This window comes from Ornithorhynchus anatinus, chromosome 7 (genome assembly GCF_004115215.2).
Source record: "Ornithorhynchus anatinus isolate Pmale09 chromosome 7, mOrnAna1.pri.v4, whole genome shotgun sequence".
Lineage (NCBI taxonomy): Eukaryota > Metazoa > Chordata > Mammalia > Monotremata > Ornithorhynchidae > Ornithorhynchus > Ornithorhynchus anatinus.
This window is the reverse complement of record NC_041734.1, coordinates 73,851,572-73,866,875: the sequence shown is the minus strand read 5'-3', so window position 1 is coordinate 73,866,875 and position 15,304 is coordinate 73,851,572. Positions and strand designations below refer to the sequence as shown.

Below are 15,304 nucleotides of genomic sequence, written 5' to 3'. Positions count from 1 at the left end.
CTGTGAGCCTCACGTGGGACAACTTGATTACCCTGTATCTACCCCAGCGCTTAGAACAGTGTTCTGCACATAGTAAGCCCTTAACAAATACCAATATTATTATTACATTATTATTAGATGTCTACGATGGGGACTGGAACAGCACCTTCCCGACCACCGCCCCCTCCTCCCCAAAGGAGGACAAGGAGAAGAGCTGGCTCTACACGCTGGACCCCATCCTGGTCACCATTATCGCCATGAGCTCCCTGGGCGTCCTCTTGGGGGCCATCTGTGCCGGCCTGCTACTGTACTGCACGTGCTCCTACACGGGACTGTCTTCCCGTAGCTGCACCACGCTGGAGAACTACAACTTCGAGCTCTATGACGGCATCAAACACAAGGTCAAAATGAACCACCAGAAGTGCTGCTCGGAGGCGTGACTGATTGCCCCAGGATCACATTCGACATTTCATTCCAGCAGGAGTGGCTGGTGAAGATTACTTTTTTCGCTCTGGGAACTGAATGCCATAATTTCCAACAAACCAATCCAGAATCGTGAAGATTTGGGCGTGATGGACCGGGGAGGGGGGTGGGGAGAGGGAGGAGCGACCCTGGCTTCGGCCACCCGTGAAGAAGATTTCGAACTGCCGAGGACTGTGGTGAACGGATGGTTGCTTGAATGAAACCTCTCTCTCTGCTGGGACTGGAGCTCAACTGCTTTGGGATTTTTGTTGTTGTTGTTGTTGGGTTTTTTTTCGTTTTTGTCCTTGAGAGACTTGACGGCATAGAAGAAAATGACCTTTTGGGTGTGAGAAGCAGAATGTTGATCATTATTCTCCACCTCCTTTCCCCCCATCAACGGTTAAGGAGCTGAAGCGTTTGCAGCCTGCCTTTAGAAGGATACACCGAAAGCCCATCCCTATTAACCCCTTCTCAGATAGTCTTGTGTGTAAGGGATTTGTGATTGGCTGCCAACCCTCCCACCCGCTCCCCGCCTGCGATTTCTTTCTGCGATGAAAGGAGGATGTTGTCACCTTTAACTTTTCTTATCCAGGGGGAAAAGATGCTGGTTTAGGGTCACCGGAATCAGCTCTTTTGAATGTGAGATTCAAAAGGAAACTTCACTTAGAAACCTCTCCTTGTGTGACACTGAAGAGCCTTAAAGTGCTTGTGAATTGGAGCCATTTGTGAAATCCAGATCGTGAGTTTGGTTGGAGGCAGCAGAGGCCTGCCCGACGAGGAGGCCCCCGTTCGTTGGGTTGTTTTTTCTTTTCCTTTCTTTTCCGTTCTCCTCCCTTCTTCTTGTCAAAATAAAATCCCCTCTCCCTCCCCCCCTCCCAACGAAAGACAGTGTCTAAGGGTTCTAAGAGGTGGGGAGAGATCTTTGTTTGGTATTCTTGGAGGAAGGCTAGGGGGAGAATACAGGCCATTACTGAATCTCCTCCACTGCTGAAGTATCTTCTCTGGTGACCCCTGGATGGAGTGGAGAAGAAAGCAAACAAAGTAAAAGTGCAGCCCCTTGAGGTCGCTAAGTCAAGTGGCAAATTTGATAGGGGGACATTTTGATTCATTAGCTTCTCTAAAAGGCGAGAAAACGTTGGCCTCCCCTTTGGATGGCAGCCACCTCCTCTGCTCGTGGCATTGCCGACACGGAGCGCGTAGATCCTTGGCCTCAGCAGGAGTTCGGCAAGCAGGGAGGACCAACAGGATCAAACTTCCTCCTCTCACCCTCCGACTGGAGGTTCCCCGTTCTCACCTCGTCTCCCCGACAGTGATTTATGAGTCTTTGTTATCAAGTGCCTTGAAAAAAGAAAACAAGTATTTTTCTTCTAGCTCGATATCAGCAGTGTTCCATACTCTCCCGCCTCCACCGCTCCTCCTCTTCCAGATCCTCCATTGAGTCTTGATCGTTGGACTCGGCCCTGTCGAAACAGGAATCGACGTTCAGTCTGAACCCTAGTTGTCTCTCTCCTGGCCACCGGGGAGGGGTGTCGGGATCGGGACTACAAAGTGGGAAGGAAAAGATCGTCCCTATTGAAAGCCAAAAGCAAAGCCCGTCGACTTGCGTGTGGATCGCCAGTGGGCCGATGTAGCTCGTCACAAACCAAACCTGACGCCGTATCCAGTCTATCGCATCTCCTGTGAATAGTAAGACTCATCAGACCATTTTTGCTGCTACTGTCATCTACACTTTCATTGTCTCATATCTGGATGAAAGGGGAAGGGTGAAAGTGAACTGACCATTCCTAGAAGTGTTAATTTATGGAAGTGCTAGTGAAAATGGTAATGTGACAGTGTGTTGTCCGCATACAGAGAGTGAGAGTTCCTATATACAGTGCATATATTTATATATGTGTGTATGTGTGTGTGCGTGTGTGGGTGCGTGTGGGTGCGTGCGCATTTGAGTTCTCTGTATGTTATCGTGTTTGTGAAGGTCACGTGGGACTAAATAGTGTTATTGTGACTCTGATCGAAGGCAGGAGAGCACTGCTGATCTTGGCCCTATTTTAGCACAGAGTGCTTTCGTAGTGACTGCAAAACCGGGAACTCATCAAGGCAGAGCTAAATGCCACTCATTAGATAATGCGGGTGGAAGTCAAACTTCGATTCTCCTTCCACTCCCCCTTCCCCCTCCCTTCTCCGATGCTTCCTGGCACCTCTCCCACACTCACTGGAGACACCGTAGAGCCTAGGTAATCACAGGTGAGTCCTGAAGCTTGTGGCATTATGCCCTCCTTGCGGGTGGGGGCCCATAGGATTTTCCTGGAGCCTTTTCCAAGTTGAGTTTACAAACGGGTTTCCCTCCAACTGCCCACCCTTCTTCCCCAGGCTCTGGTTAATGGGGCATTAGGTAACTCTTGAAGCTCTAGGAACATTCCGACTTGCAGATCACCTCCAGCTTGGACCCAGTAGAACACGCCCTCCTTTAGAATCCCACATTCCTATTCCATGTCAGCTAGGACCGGGCCCTAACTGTGCTTGTGATGCCGAGCCAAAGCAGGCCGAGCATACTGAGCAAAAGCAGGCCGAGCGGGCTTGCATGGCTGAATCCTCCCCACCGCTGGGTGCTTTGCTGTTCTATTCCGTAAAGAAAGGAAAAAAAACAAAAAAAAAATAGGAAACAGGCAAAGAAAGACGAAAATCCCAGAACATTGGTGCATTCAATTCATCTTTCTCTTTATCTGTAGTTACACTTGCTGATCCGTGCTGGTGAGCATTTCCCTTTGTGAAACCCAACCACAGTATTGATACGATTTTATGCCTTTTATCGAATGACACATTACCTCCACGCGCTCTCAGACTGATTGTCGGAAGTGTCCTGCTGTTGCTTTCTCTCTTTCGCGGGGAGGGGGTGGGAGGGCAAGGGATGGGTGAGCAAAGGAAAAGAAACAGTTAAGAAACTGTAATATGGAAGCTTAACTTTCCCGAGGTTTGCTGTTCAAGGTATTCGATCTTTCACTGGCTGAGCCAGATCATGCGGGCTTGAGAGCTTTTACTGTGATTTCCCCAATGTAAAGACAAACAAGACTGTGTTTATATGATTTGTATAAAACATTTTTAAATTACTATTTAATAAACATTATACCAGAAGTTTCTTTCCCGCTGTTATTTCTGAAAGGGTGACGGGCAGGGGGAATGGGGTGCAAGAAGGAGAGCTAGTGATGACCCATAATAATAATAACAATTATGGTATTTGTTAAGCGCTTACTATGTGCCAAGCTCTGTACTAAGCGCTGGGGTGGATAAAAACAAATTGGGTTGGACACGGTCCCTGTCCCACAAGGGGCTCACAGTCTCAATCCCCATTTTACAGATGAGGGAACTGAGGCACAGAGAAGTGAAGTGACTTGTCCAAGGTCACATAGCAGACAAGTGGTGGTGGCGGAATTAGAACCCTTGACCTTCTGACCCCCCAGCCTGTGCTCTATCCACTAAACCATGCCGGAACATCTTTATCAGTTGCCAAATCATTGGTCATCGAAGTCCAGGCCCCGGCAAGAGGGCCCAGGGGTCCCCCCCAATGCTTTGTTTCAAGTCAAACTCCTATTATTGTTTTCAAGGTTCTCACACCAGCAGTCTGTAACCTACCTAGAGAAGCAGCAGGGTGTAGTGGATAAGAGCATGGGCTTGGGAGTCAGAAGCACCTGGGTTCTAATCCCAGCTCTGCCACATGTCTGCTGTGTGTGACCTTGGGCAAGTCATTTAACTTCTCTGGGCCTCAATTCCTTAATCTGTCAAATGGGGATTAAGACTGGGAACCCCCTTGGGACAGGGACTGGGTCTAACCTCATTAACTTGTATCAAGGTATTCAAGATTTCACTGGCTGAAAGAAAGCCCGCATGAGAGTTTTTACTGTCATTCCCCCAATAGAAAGACAAACAAGACTGTGTTTATATGTGTGCTTGGCACATGGTAAACACTTAAATATCAAAATTATCATCATTATTATTGTTACCTACCCACATGGCCCCATCTTCTGCTCAGACCCAGCACCACTGTCCCGCCATTCAACACGGACTTGTCCCCTCAGTACAGTGCCCAGCGCTCAGTAGAGTGCTCTGCACACAATAAGCACTTAATAAATACTATTATTACTATTTATGTTTTCTTGCACTAGGTTGACCCTCTTCCTTTTTTTTAATGGTGTTTGTTAGGTGCTTAGTATGTGTCAGGCACTCTAAGATGCACTGGGGTAATCAGATTGGACACAGTCTATGTCCCACTTGGGGTCCAAAGTCTTAATCCCCATTTGACAGATGATGTCACTGAGGTACTGAGAATTGAAATGACTTGTCCCAGGTCACATAGCAGACAAGTGGTAGAGTTGGAATTAGAACCCAGGTCCTCCAACTCCCAGGCCCGTGCTCTTTCCACTATACCACCGTGCTTCTTCCTCCTAGAGCTTACATCCCATTTATCTTTAAGGCATAGAACAGCCCCCCATTGCCATTCTTTATAATATCACAGGTCAAGGCTACTTCCTCCAGGAAGTTCTCCCCAGTTAACTCCACCTGCTCACTCACACCAATACATTTTATGACCCCCTCCTTCCACTGAACACATTCATTCAATCATATTTATTGAGCGCTTACTGTGTGCAGAGCACACTACTAAGTACTTGGGAAGTACAATTCAGCAACAAATAGAGACAATCCCTGCCCACAAGTCTCACTCACATCAGTACAATTTATGACTCGCTCCTTCCACTGAACACATTCATTCAGTCATATTCATTGAGCGCTTTCTGTGTGCAGAGCACTGTACTAAGTGCTTGGGAAGTACAATTCAGCAACAAACAGAGAAATTCCCTGCCCACAATGGGCTCACAGTCTCTTATTTTAATATGCAGTGATATAGTCAATTACATGCAAGAATAAAAATTCCTAGGGGTTGGGGTTCAAGTCCAATTTTTAAGGTTTCCCAAGTGCTGTCACTGGGGAAGGATTGTCTCTATCTGTTGCCGAACTGTACGTTCCAAATGCTTAGTACAGTCCTCTGCACATAGTAAGTGCTCGATAAATACTATTGAATGAATGAATGCCTAGTGCAGTGACCACGCACAGCTGGTGAATATATGCAGAGCGATCACCTGGTGACCACCTCCCAGCCTGCCCTGAACCTTCAACTACTGGGAGTCGAGATGTACTCTCCCAGGCGTTTAGTATAGTGCTCTGCACACAGTAAGCACTCAATAAAAACGACTGAATGAATACCAGGCCTGGGACCTGGGAACGGGAAGCCCGCCTAAGCGCCTCCCCTAGATAAATATGGGACAGGGGAGGACTGGTCTACACCTCCAGTGGCTGTTAAACTCGAGCACGAATCCTAGATTACTTGGACTGGGCGTCCTGTGAGGAACCATTTCATACCTGATGATCTCATTCCTATCCCAGCATTTAGCAGAGTGCCTCCTATAGAGTAAGAACTTATCAAATACCTCAATTGTTATCAGGATGAATTGGGATCACTTTGCAGTCCCCTTTCAGTTTGCTGAGCCGGTGTATTGTGATTCCCTATCTTCTCCCTTCTCTGCTCATGCCATAACATGCTTATGACTTTCTTTCCCTTAACTCCCCACCACCTCTGCATTGACTTTAGGGGTTCACATACTTTAAGATGCCTGATTCTGTGGCTGCATTTCTGACCTACCCAACAGAATCGTGGTTCAAATGACAAACAGGTCCCTGCTTTCTTTAAGGGGGTATCACTGAAGCTCGATTCCGTCTATCTTGCCGCCAAAGTCTGACCCACGTCCCGCCTTCTTCGGATCCTACAATCACTCTCCCCACCTTCAAAGCCTTATTAAAAGCACATCTCCTCCAAGAGTCCTTCCCAAACTAAGCCCTTATTTCCTCTTCTCTCGCTCCCTTCTGTGTCACCCTTGCACTTGGATTTGCATTCTTCATCCACCCCTCCCTCAGCCTTACAGCAGTTATATGCAAATCCATAATTTCTTTATATTAATGTCTATATCCCCCTCTAGATTCTAAGCTCATTGTGAACAGGGAACGTGTCTACCAACTCTGTTATATTGTACTCTTCCAAGTGTTTAGTGCAGTGCTCTATACACAGTAAGGGCTCAATAAATACGATCGATTGATTGAAGTGGGCTCTGAGCCCCTTGTGGGACGGGCACTGTGTCCACCCTGATTATCCTGTATCTTTTCCAGCACTGAGTAGAGTCCTTACACATAGCGCTTAACATATACCACACTTATCATTCTTATTATTGTCCTAGTTGAGGCCTTCTGGCATTTTTAACTCACACACAATATCTCCCACGCAGTGTTTACTGGGTTCTTTCTTCTCTTATCTGCATTCTCTAGAAGTGTTTATGGGATCCTGGGCAGCAGTCCAAGCCAGTTGAGGGGAAGGACCAGGATTTGAAGCTAGAGCAGAAGTCTCCCTGAGGAAAACAGAGCCCATCTGGATTGGGGGGCCAGTTTGACCCTGGGACTGGCCCTGAGGATATGGAGGTGGCCCTTGATGAACAGCTCAAGGTGACACTGGCTTTCTGTTCTCACATATTTCAGGCTGCTTCTCTCAGCCAGGGCTAAACAAAACAGAGGAGAGCTTACATCTCTGTTGGGAAGTCTTTTTTAGGGGGGTCCATTGTCTTTCACCTCTGCAGCCTAAAGCATTTTCTGAATAGGGATTCGGCCTCTATTTTGTAAGCCAAGAGACCGGGATCCCGTGAAACCAGGCCAAGCCATAACGGAACACCAACGGCTCCCTCCTAGTACCTGCCGGTCTTTGTCCTTCTCTTCCTGCCAATGACCCCGACAAGGTGATAATCTCCCATCAACACCCTTTGAGGCCAGGGGAGTGAAGTTTAGGGGCATCGTTATCTGGAGTCTCAAGCCCCGGGTTGTGCTTTTGGGTCCATTTTCCTGTAGCTTCTTCCCAGAGCAGGTGGCCCATTTTGAGCAACGCTTTGCACAGAACTGTGGGAGACTTTTTCTAGAGTTGGCCCACAGTTCCTGGGATTGGGCCAGACTTGGAAGCCCTCCCATATTGTTCTGTTACATTTGCCCTGCGCTGCCTTCTGACCCAGTATCTGCACTGCAGTTGACTGATGGTGGCCCACTCCCCTATGGCAAACAGGGGCTCACTAAAGAAGCAGAGTTCTCCAAACACGAGCCTGTTATTCCCGCCCAGCCATTCTGACAGGAATGTTCCTTCCCGTCAGTGAAGTGTGAGGATACCTAGAAAGAGCAATCCTCAACTGAGAAGCAGCATGGCCTAGTGAATAAAGCACAGGCCTGGGAGTCAGAGGACATTATTCTACTCCCAGTTCCCCGACTTGCTTGATGTGCAACCTTCAACAAGTCACTTAACTACTCTGTACCTCAGTTAGTTTCTTCATCTGTAAAATGGGGATTAAATACTCTTCTTCTATTTTCGGTGAGTCCCAGGTGGGCCAGGGGCTGTGTCTGACCTGATTATCTCATATCTACCTCAGCGCTTAGTCCAGTGCTTGCCACCTAGTTCGTGCTCAAGAAATTCCATATTTATTATCATTCGTTAAAGCCTCCCCTCAGCCCCATACCTGGGATGCCCTCCAATCACTCTGCCCGACCTCTGTGTGAGGCCTGGTTCCGACTGACAGAGGCCTCTTCCAAACAAGAGCCAGGGGAACATTCCACAGCTGCGGATCTGCCTCAGCGACAGCTCCGGGAGAAACTATTTAGGGTCGGACTGTTCCAGCTGTTATCATCCCAGAAGGGACCGTTATAATAACAAGGTAGTAGTTCTCTGCAGTTCACGCCTCGCCTCAACAACTCCTCCACCTCAGGGCAGTGGCCAGCTAAGCTAGCTTGCGGTGGTGTGGAGAAGACCCTAGGCTAATAAACTTCCCCGACTCTGGGGCCCTGGACCGCCCCTATTGGGAATCGAGGGCCTCCTCCCTGTGCACATAAGCCCTGCTGCCTACTACATTTGCACTTTGCAGACAAACACGTTATCGTGCGGTTGCTATCCCAGTTTCCAGCAGCGCAGGAGGGGTCTGGGTCACAGCGGGGCCTTAGCAATCTTAGGATGTTGAGGGCACAAGTCCCTTCTTCCCATTGGTGTGATTGTTCAATTTCCTCTGAGAGAACAGTTATATAAAACAATAGGCTGAACAAAGCACAGAAAATCCTCTTCACATCCCTGCCAAGCTGACCAAGTCCTAACCTCCCCCTGCATCCCCCTCATCTGAGAGACTGAATTTTCCCTCCCTTCTGACAAACCCGCCTGGCCTTGACCCTGTGGGAGTCATTTGGTGTGGATTCCTAGGGGGTCTTATTTTTTAATTTCATGGCTGCTGCAGTTGGGGTAGGGAAAAAGATTCAAGAACAAATCTCTCCCTGTCAGAGGAAACAGTCGCTTCGGGGCTCCTGCCTGCCAGCTTGACCACACTAGTCACCCAGCTTCTGTGCTCTGCAGCCCATTGCCGGCTTGAACAAATGACTAACCAATAGAAGGGGAAGCAGAGATCAGAGCTCCTGGCCTAAGTTTCCAGCTGCTTACTTAAGCATTGACATTTATGAAAACTCAGTGATCACAACTACCCACTACATGTGTGTGTGTGTGTGCTTGCGGGTGGGTGTTTGTGATTGTCAAAACCAGTCTCTTAAGGCTTGGCACCCACACAGTTCCCCAGGAAACATTGCATCTTCAACTCATTGTACAAGCAGAAATGGCAGATGTAAAATATAGAGGCTACTTTTGAAGTATAAGAGCCAAAGGATATCATTCAATTGAACAGTGCCAGGAAACAGACCTTCTTCAAACTTGATCTTCATTTAAGCAGAACTGGGAGTGCCTCTAAAGCCCACAATCACAAACAAAAAGTGGCAAGAGAGGCTATTACCTGGCAAGAGCAATGATGTAGAGAAGCAGCATGGCTCAGTGGAAAGAGCCCAGGCTTGGGAGTCAGAGGTCATGGGTTGGAATCCTGGCTCTGCCACTTGTCAGCCATGTGACTGTGGGCAAGTCACTTAACTTCTCTGGGCCTCAGTTACCTCATCTGTAAAAATGGGGATGAAGACTGTGAGCCTCACGTGGGACGACCCGATTACCCTGTGTCTACCCCAGTGCTTACAACAGTGCTCTGCACATAGTTAGCGCTTAACAAATACCAATATTATATCTATCCCCTGCACGATTCTACCTCCAAAAATGGTAAGGGTTGCATCTCCTGACACCTCCAACTTTCCCTGAAATCACCTAAGGTGGATCACTCAGCCAAGAATCAATTCCCCCCCACCCTCGTCTTGAACCAACTATTTTTCCCCTCTAATTTTAATGTCAATCCAATCATATTTGAGAAACAGCATGGCTCAGTGGAAAGAGCATGGGCTTGGGAGTCAAGTCATGGGTTTGAATCCTGGTTCTGCCACTTGTCAGCTCTGTGACTGTGGGCAAGTCACTTAACTTCTCTGTGCCTCAGTTACCTCATCTATAAAATGGGGATTAACCGTGAGCCTCACGTGCGACGACCTGATTACCCTGTATCTACCCCAGCGCTTTGAACAGTGCTCTGCACATAGTAAGTGCTTACCAAATAACATTATTATTTTATAATATTTATTGAATGTTTACCAAGTGCAGAACACTGAACACTGTACCCAGTACACTGGAAGAGCACAATCTAAAAGTGTTGGTAGATGTTTTCCTTGCCCACAGTGATCTTATATTCTAGAGGGGTAGACAAAACTAGCTGTAAGAGGAAGTGTTTCCTATAAGTTTTTTTTGTATCTGCCTCCTTTACTCTTTAATGGGAACCCCCTCAAGCAACTGCGTGCATTGAGCATCTTTAGTGTTTAGCGACATGTACTAAGTGCTTGGGTGAGTACACGGAGGAAGAGCCCTGCCCAATAGGAGTTTACCATCTAATCTTGATAGTTGCAACGGTATTTATTGATTTTCCACTAAGTGTTTAGTGATGATGATGATGATGTTACTTATTAAATCTTTACTGTGTGCCAAATACGGTGCTAAGTGCTGGGGTAAGTACAGAATAATTAGAAGGGTCCTTGTCCAATACCAGATTCACAATCTAAGGAGGAAGAACTGGTATCTTTTCTCTGTTTAGAGGTGATAAAACTGAGATCCAGAGAGATACATGACTTGTCTGAGGTCATACCACAGGCAAGAAGCAGAGATAATAATAATAATGAAAATAATAGCAGCATTTATAAAGTTTTACTATATGCCAAGCACTGTACTAAGCACTCAGGTAAATAAAAGATAGGTCCGACTCTGTCCCTGTCTCACGTCTACTAGTCAATCAGTCAATGGTATCTACTGAGCATTTATTGTGTGCAGGGCACCGTACCACCACTTGGGAGAATACGATACAACAAAGTTGGTAGATATATTCCCTCCCCACAAGGAGCTTACAGTCTAAGGAGGAAAGACAGACATTAAAACAAATTATAGATATGCACTTAAGTGCTGTGGGGCTGAGGGTGGTATGGATATCAAGTGCTTAAAAGGTACAGATCTGAGTACGCAGGTGATGCAGAAGGTAGGAGGAGGAGTAGGGAAAATGAGGGCTTATTCAGGAAAGGCCTCCTGGAAGAGAAATTATTTTAGAAAGGCTTTAAAGTTTGGGAAGGTGGTGGTCTGTTGTCCCTGAAGGGAGAAGGAGCTCCAGGCCTGAAGCAGAATGTGGGCAAGGGGTCATTGGTGAGATAGATGAGATTGAGTTGCAGGGAGTAGTTGGCATTAGAGGCGTGAAATATGCAGGCTGGTTTGTGGTAAGAGACCAGCAAGGAAAGGTAGAAGTGGGACAGCTTTAACGTAAGGAGTTTCTGTTGGATGCGAAACCACAGGAGGTTTTTGAGAAATTGGAAGATATGGACTGAGTATTTTTTCAGACCATCCAGGCAGCAGAGTGAAGCATGGGCTGGAGTGGGGAGAGACAAGAGGCAGGGAAACCAGCAAGGAGCCTGATACAGAAGTCAAGGTGGGTTATGATAAGTACTTGGATCGGTCACCTATCCTCCATCCACTGATAGCTGGCTTGTCCTTCTCTGTACCTTCTCCAGCTTTCTCAAGTCCTTCCTAAGATATAATGACCACAACCGTCCTCAGCTTTTCAGCTGAGGCACAGTGTGCTTTCATATAGCGGCAACACCAAACATTTTGGTTGGTGTTCTGAACATTCCCTGATTATTATTTTATTGGATTAACCTCTTCTGCACAGAAAAAGAGAGGGCTCCCACATCCTCCTTCCCTTAAGTCAAGGGAGAAGGCAATAAGCAGGCCTCGGATGAGGACATGATCGGTGCTCCGAGTCAATATGACCAGGCACTGACAGGTGATTGTAAGAATCCGGAAATGTGTAGCCTTGCCCCAGTAGCCCAGATCACAGTGCGCCTGTAAATGATTACCGGAGAAGGAATTCATTACAGACTGGCTCCCAGCCCTTCTTGTATAAAGGAAGTGTTATATTAGCAAGATGGAAGGTCACCAGGGCTGCCAGCCTTCACGCTATTTCAATTTGTGTAGTGCAGTGAGAGCTGAGAAATAGGGTGGGGAGAATTAACACAGTTTTATTTATTACTAGCAGAATGCCCTTCCTTTCCCCGGTTGAGACCGGCACTGAGCTCTTTCCTCTCTCTGAGGCCCTTCTTCTTTTCTTTCTTCCTGGATTATTTCCCATCATGCTCTTTTCCCTTGCCATTCTCTTCCTGTCTCATTTTGTCCATCAGATTTTGGTTTGGTCAATTTGACTCTTTCTTTTCGTTTAGCTGTCTCTGTTTTCTTTGTCACTCGAATTCCTTCTCTTTGTTTTCCTCTGGTCCTGCCAGAGTCCCTCTCTGAGATACTCTTCTCTTTTGTTCTATGACCTGCCTTTAATCTTTTCTTTTTTTCCCTCTTCCCTTGCACCTATCATCCTTTTCCATGCCCTCACTCTGCCAACCATTCAGTGGTGTTTACTGAACACTATGTGCCCAAAATTGTATTAAGTGCTTGGGAGAGTACAGTCTAGTTGGTTAACTACAATCCCTTCCCTCAAGGAGTTGACAAATCAATGGGGGAGACTGACAGGTAGGGGAAGCAACAGAGTATACCTCTTTCTATCTGGTCATTCCAGCCTCACCACTTGTCTGCTGTGTGACCTGGGGAAAGTCACTTCACTTTCTGTGTCTGTTACCTCATCTGTAAAAAGGGAATGAACCTGTGAGCCCCATGAGGGACAGGGACTGTGTCCAACCCGATTTGTCTGTATCCACTTCAAAGCTTAGTACAATGCCTGGCACACAATAAACACTTAACAAATACCACAATTATCAATTATTATTAACGGAGTGTACCTCTTCCTATTAGGTCATTGTCCACCCAACGGGAGACCTCAAAATCCCCACGGTAAAGAGAGCTCACAGGGACACCCAGATTCAGCATCCATATGTCCTTTCCTGTGGATGCGGCATCCTCAACACTATTGGTGAGCAGCAAGTGGTTTCCTGGCTGAAACCTAAGAGCCCAAAGCTGATTGGACTTCTCTCATTCCTGTACTAGGCCTGCCCATTGGAGGGGCCTGTGGTGGTGGACGTGATTGTCCCTGCCAGCAATGGGTCCTGGTCTGGACTCAACTGTGCATGTTTGCGTGTGAGGGGGGTGTTTTCTCACTCTGAATCTCAGCCTTTTTTAAACCATCATTGAGAACTTTCTCCTCAGCTATCATTTTCCATAGATTCCCCCTCCCCTCTTTTTCTCCTCCGGTTTTGCAAGAGTTCTGTCTGTGAGCTGGTGGGACTTCTTTTCCAGTTGCTATTTCTCTCCAAACAGGTGAGGATCCCACTTTCATTTTCTGGCTACCCTGGTTTGTCAATCATATTTATTGAGCACTTACTGTCTGCAAAGCACTGTATTAAGTGCTTGGGAGAGTACACAGTAATAAACAGACACATTCTCTGCCCTCAGAGAGCTGCTACTTTTTGGTTACTTTACATCCTGCCCTCATGGGGTTAGGGAGCTAGCAGTGGAGGTTACAGTCAAGGTTAGCCAGGGGAGGCAGGAATGCCCCAGGCATACCTCACTTTCCTGCTTTACTCTGCCCCAGGCCATTGTTAGGCAGGCTATAAGAGACAAGCTACAGCAGATAGGCGACAGCAGGCAGACATTAGTGGACAGACTACAGCAAACAGGCTACAGGAGGCAGACATTAGCCGACAGACTCCTGCAGACAGACGTTGGCTGGTAGGGTACAACAGGCTACAGCAGACAGATGTTAGCAGACAGTCTAGAGCAGCCAGGCTACAGCAGCCAGACTTTAGCCAACAGACTACAGCAGACAGGCTACAACAGACAGGCTACAGCAGGCAGACATTATAGGACAGGCTTCTCTCCTGTGGCAGGGAGCCATGGTTGCCGGGTGTGTGCCCCAAAGTTGCCTGGAAGCCGGGTTTTCATTGCACTGGAAGCAAAGAAAACTTCTCAGGCATCCGCACTGGCCTTAGACACATGAAGGTGGTGGGAAGGAAGTCATAATATCTGACTACAGGCTTCAGCCTCCCAGGTAAACTGCCTTTTTCCAGAGCTTCTGTATTCTCGGGGCCTGCGTAGGCCAACCAGCAAACTGAGTGATGTGATACCAACCCATCCGGAGAAGCAGCTTGGCCAAATGGAAAAGGCATGCGTCTGGGAGTCAGATGACCTGGTTTTAGTCTCGGATCTGCCACGAGTCTGTTATGTGACCTTGGGCAAGTCACTTAAGTTCTCTGGGTCTCAGTTACCTCATCTGTAAAATGTGAATCAAATCCTACTCCCTACTACTTAGGCTGAAAGCCCCATGTGGGCCAGGAACTATGTCTAACCTGGTGATCTTGTTTCTAACCTAGCACTTAGAACAGTGTTTGGCACATAGTAAGTGCTTAACAAGAATTATAATAATAATAATAATAACGTTTTGGGGCCGATGCAAAGTAGTCCCAACAGAGACTTCCAAATTTTTACACAAAAAGGAGATGTAGCATCAGAACCATTTGGCAACAGTCGGAGGGTAAAACTTTACACCAAGTTCTTTCTTGTTAATTCTGCCTGAGTGCTTTTTATGTCTGCTTCCCCCAATCGATTGTAAAATTCTTGTGGGCAGAGAACATACCTTGTGCTTTTGCTATACTTTTCCCTGTGCTTAGGCAGTTCACCAAACAACCAATCAATAGCATTTATACTGGGCACTTTGTGTACAGGACACTGCATTGCGAGTTTGGGAGAGTACAATAGAGTTGGCAGACAATCACCTGCCCACAGAGAGTTTACAATCTAATGGCAACTTAGTAAATACATTGCACTTAGTAAGTGTTTAACAATAATAATAATTGTGGTATTCATTAAGTGCTTACAAAGTGCCAGACACTGTACTAAGTGCTGGGGTGGATGCAAGCAAATCAGGTTGGACCCAGTCCCTGTACCACATGGAACCCATAGTCTTAATCCCCATTTTACAGATGAGGTAAATGAGGCACAGAGAAGTGAAGTGTCTTGCCCATGGTCATGCAGCAGTCAAGTGGTGGAGCCTGAATTAGAAACCAGGTCCTACTGGCTCCCAGACCCCTACTCTGTCCATTAGGTCAAACTCCTTCTCTAAATACCATGCCTATTTCCCTGTACATTAATAGTGCCCATTTACCTCACTGCCAGGATAGGGACACCAGAATTTGACATTAAGAGCTGTCAAATATTGATATTTAATATATTGATATTGATGTGATATTGATAGTTAATAAACTCAAATGAGACTCTCTTCCTCTGCTCTGGGTAAAAAAGTAGTCACTTGCAAACATTTCCAGCACTTGTTTCAGGAGTAGACAGGCCCTCGGGTTCATT

General features: G+C 46.9%; 1 protein-coding gene across 3 annotated transcripts in view; it reads left to right on the top strand.

The window, feature by feature from the left end:
• Nucleotides 1-3,574, top strand: part of NRP2 (neuropilin 2) — a 138,806-nt gene extending 135,232 nt beyond the window's left edge. For all 3 annotated transcript variants that reach the window (XM_016227234.3, XM_029069931.2, XM_007666678.4), the window contains exon 17: nt 118-3,574. In XM_016227234.3, the coding sequence (XP_016082720.1) occupies nt 118-419 (302 nt within the window). In that variant the 3' untranslated portion in view covers nt 420-3,574. The remainder of the gene's footprint in view (nt 1-117) is intronic.
• Nucleotides 3,575-15,304: the final 11,730 nt, after the last annotated feature.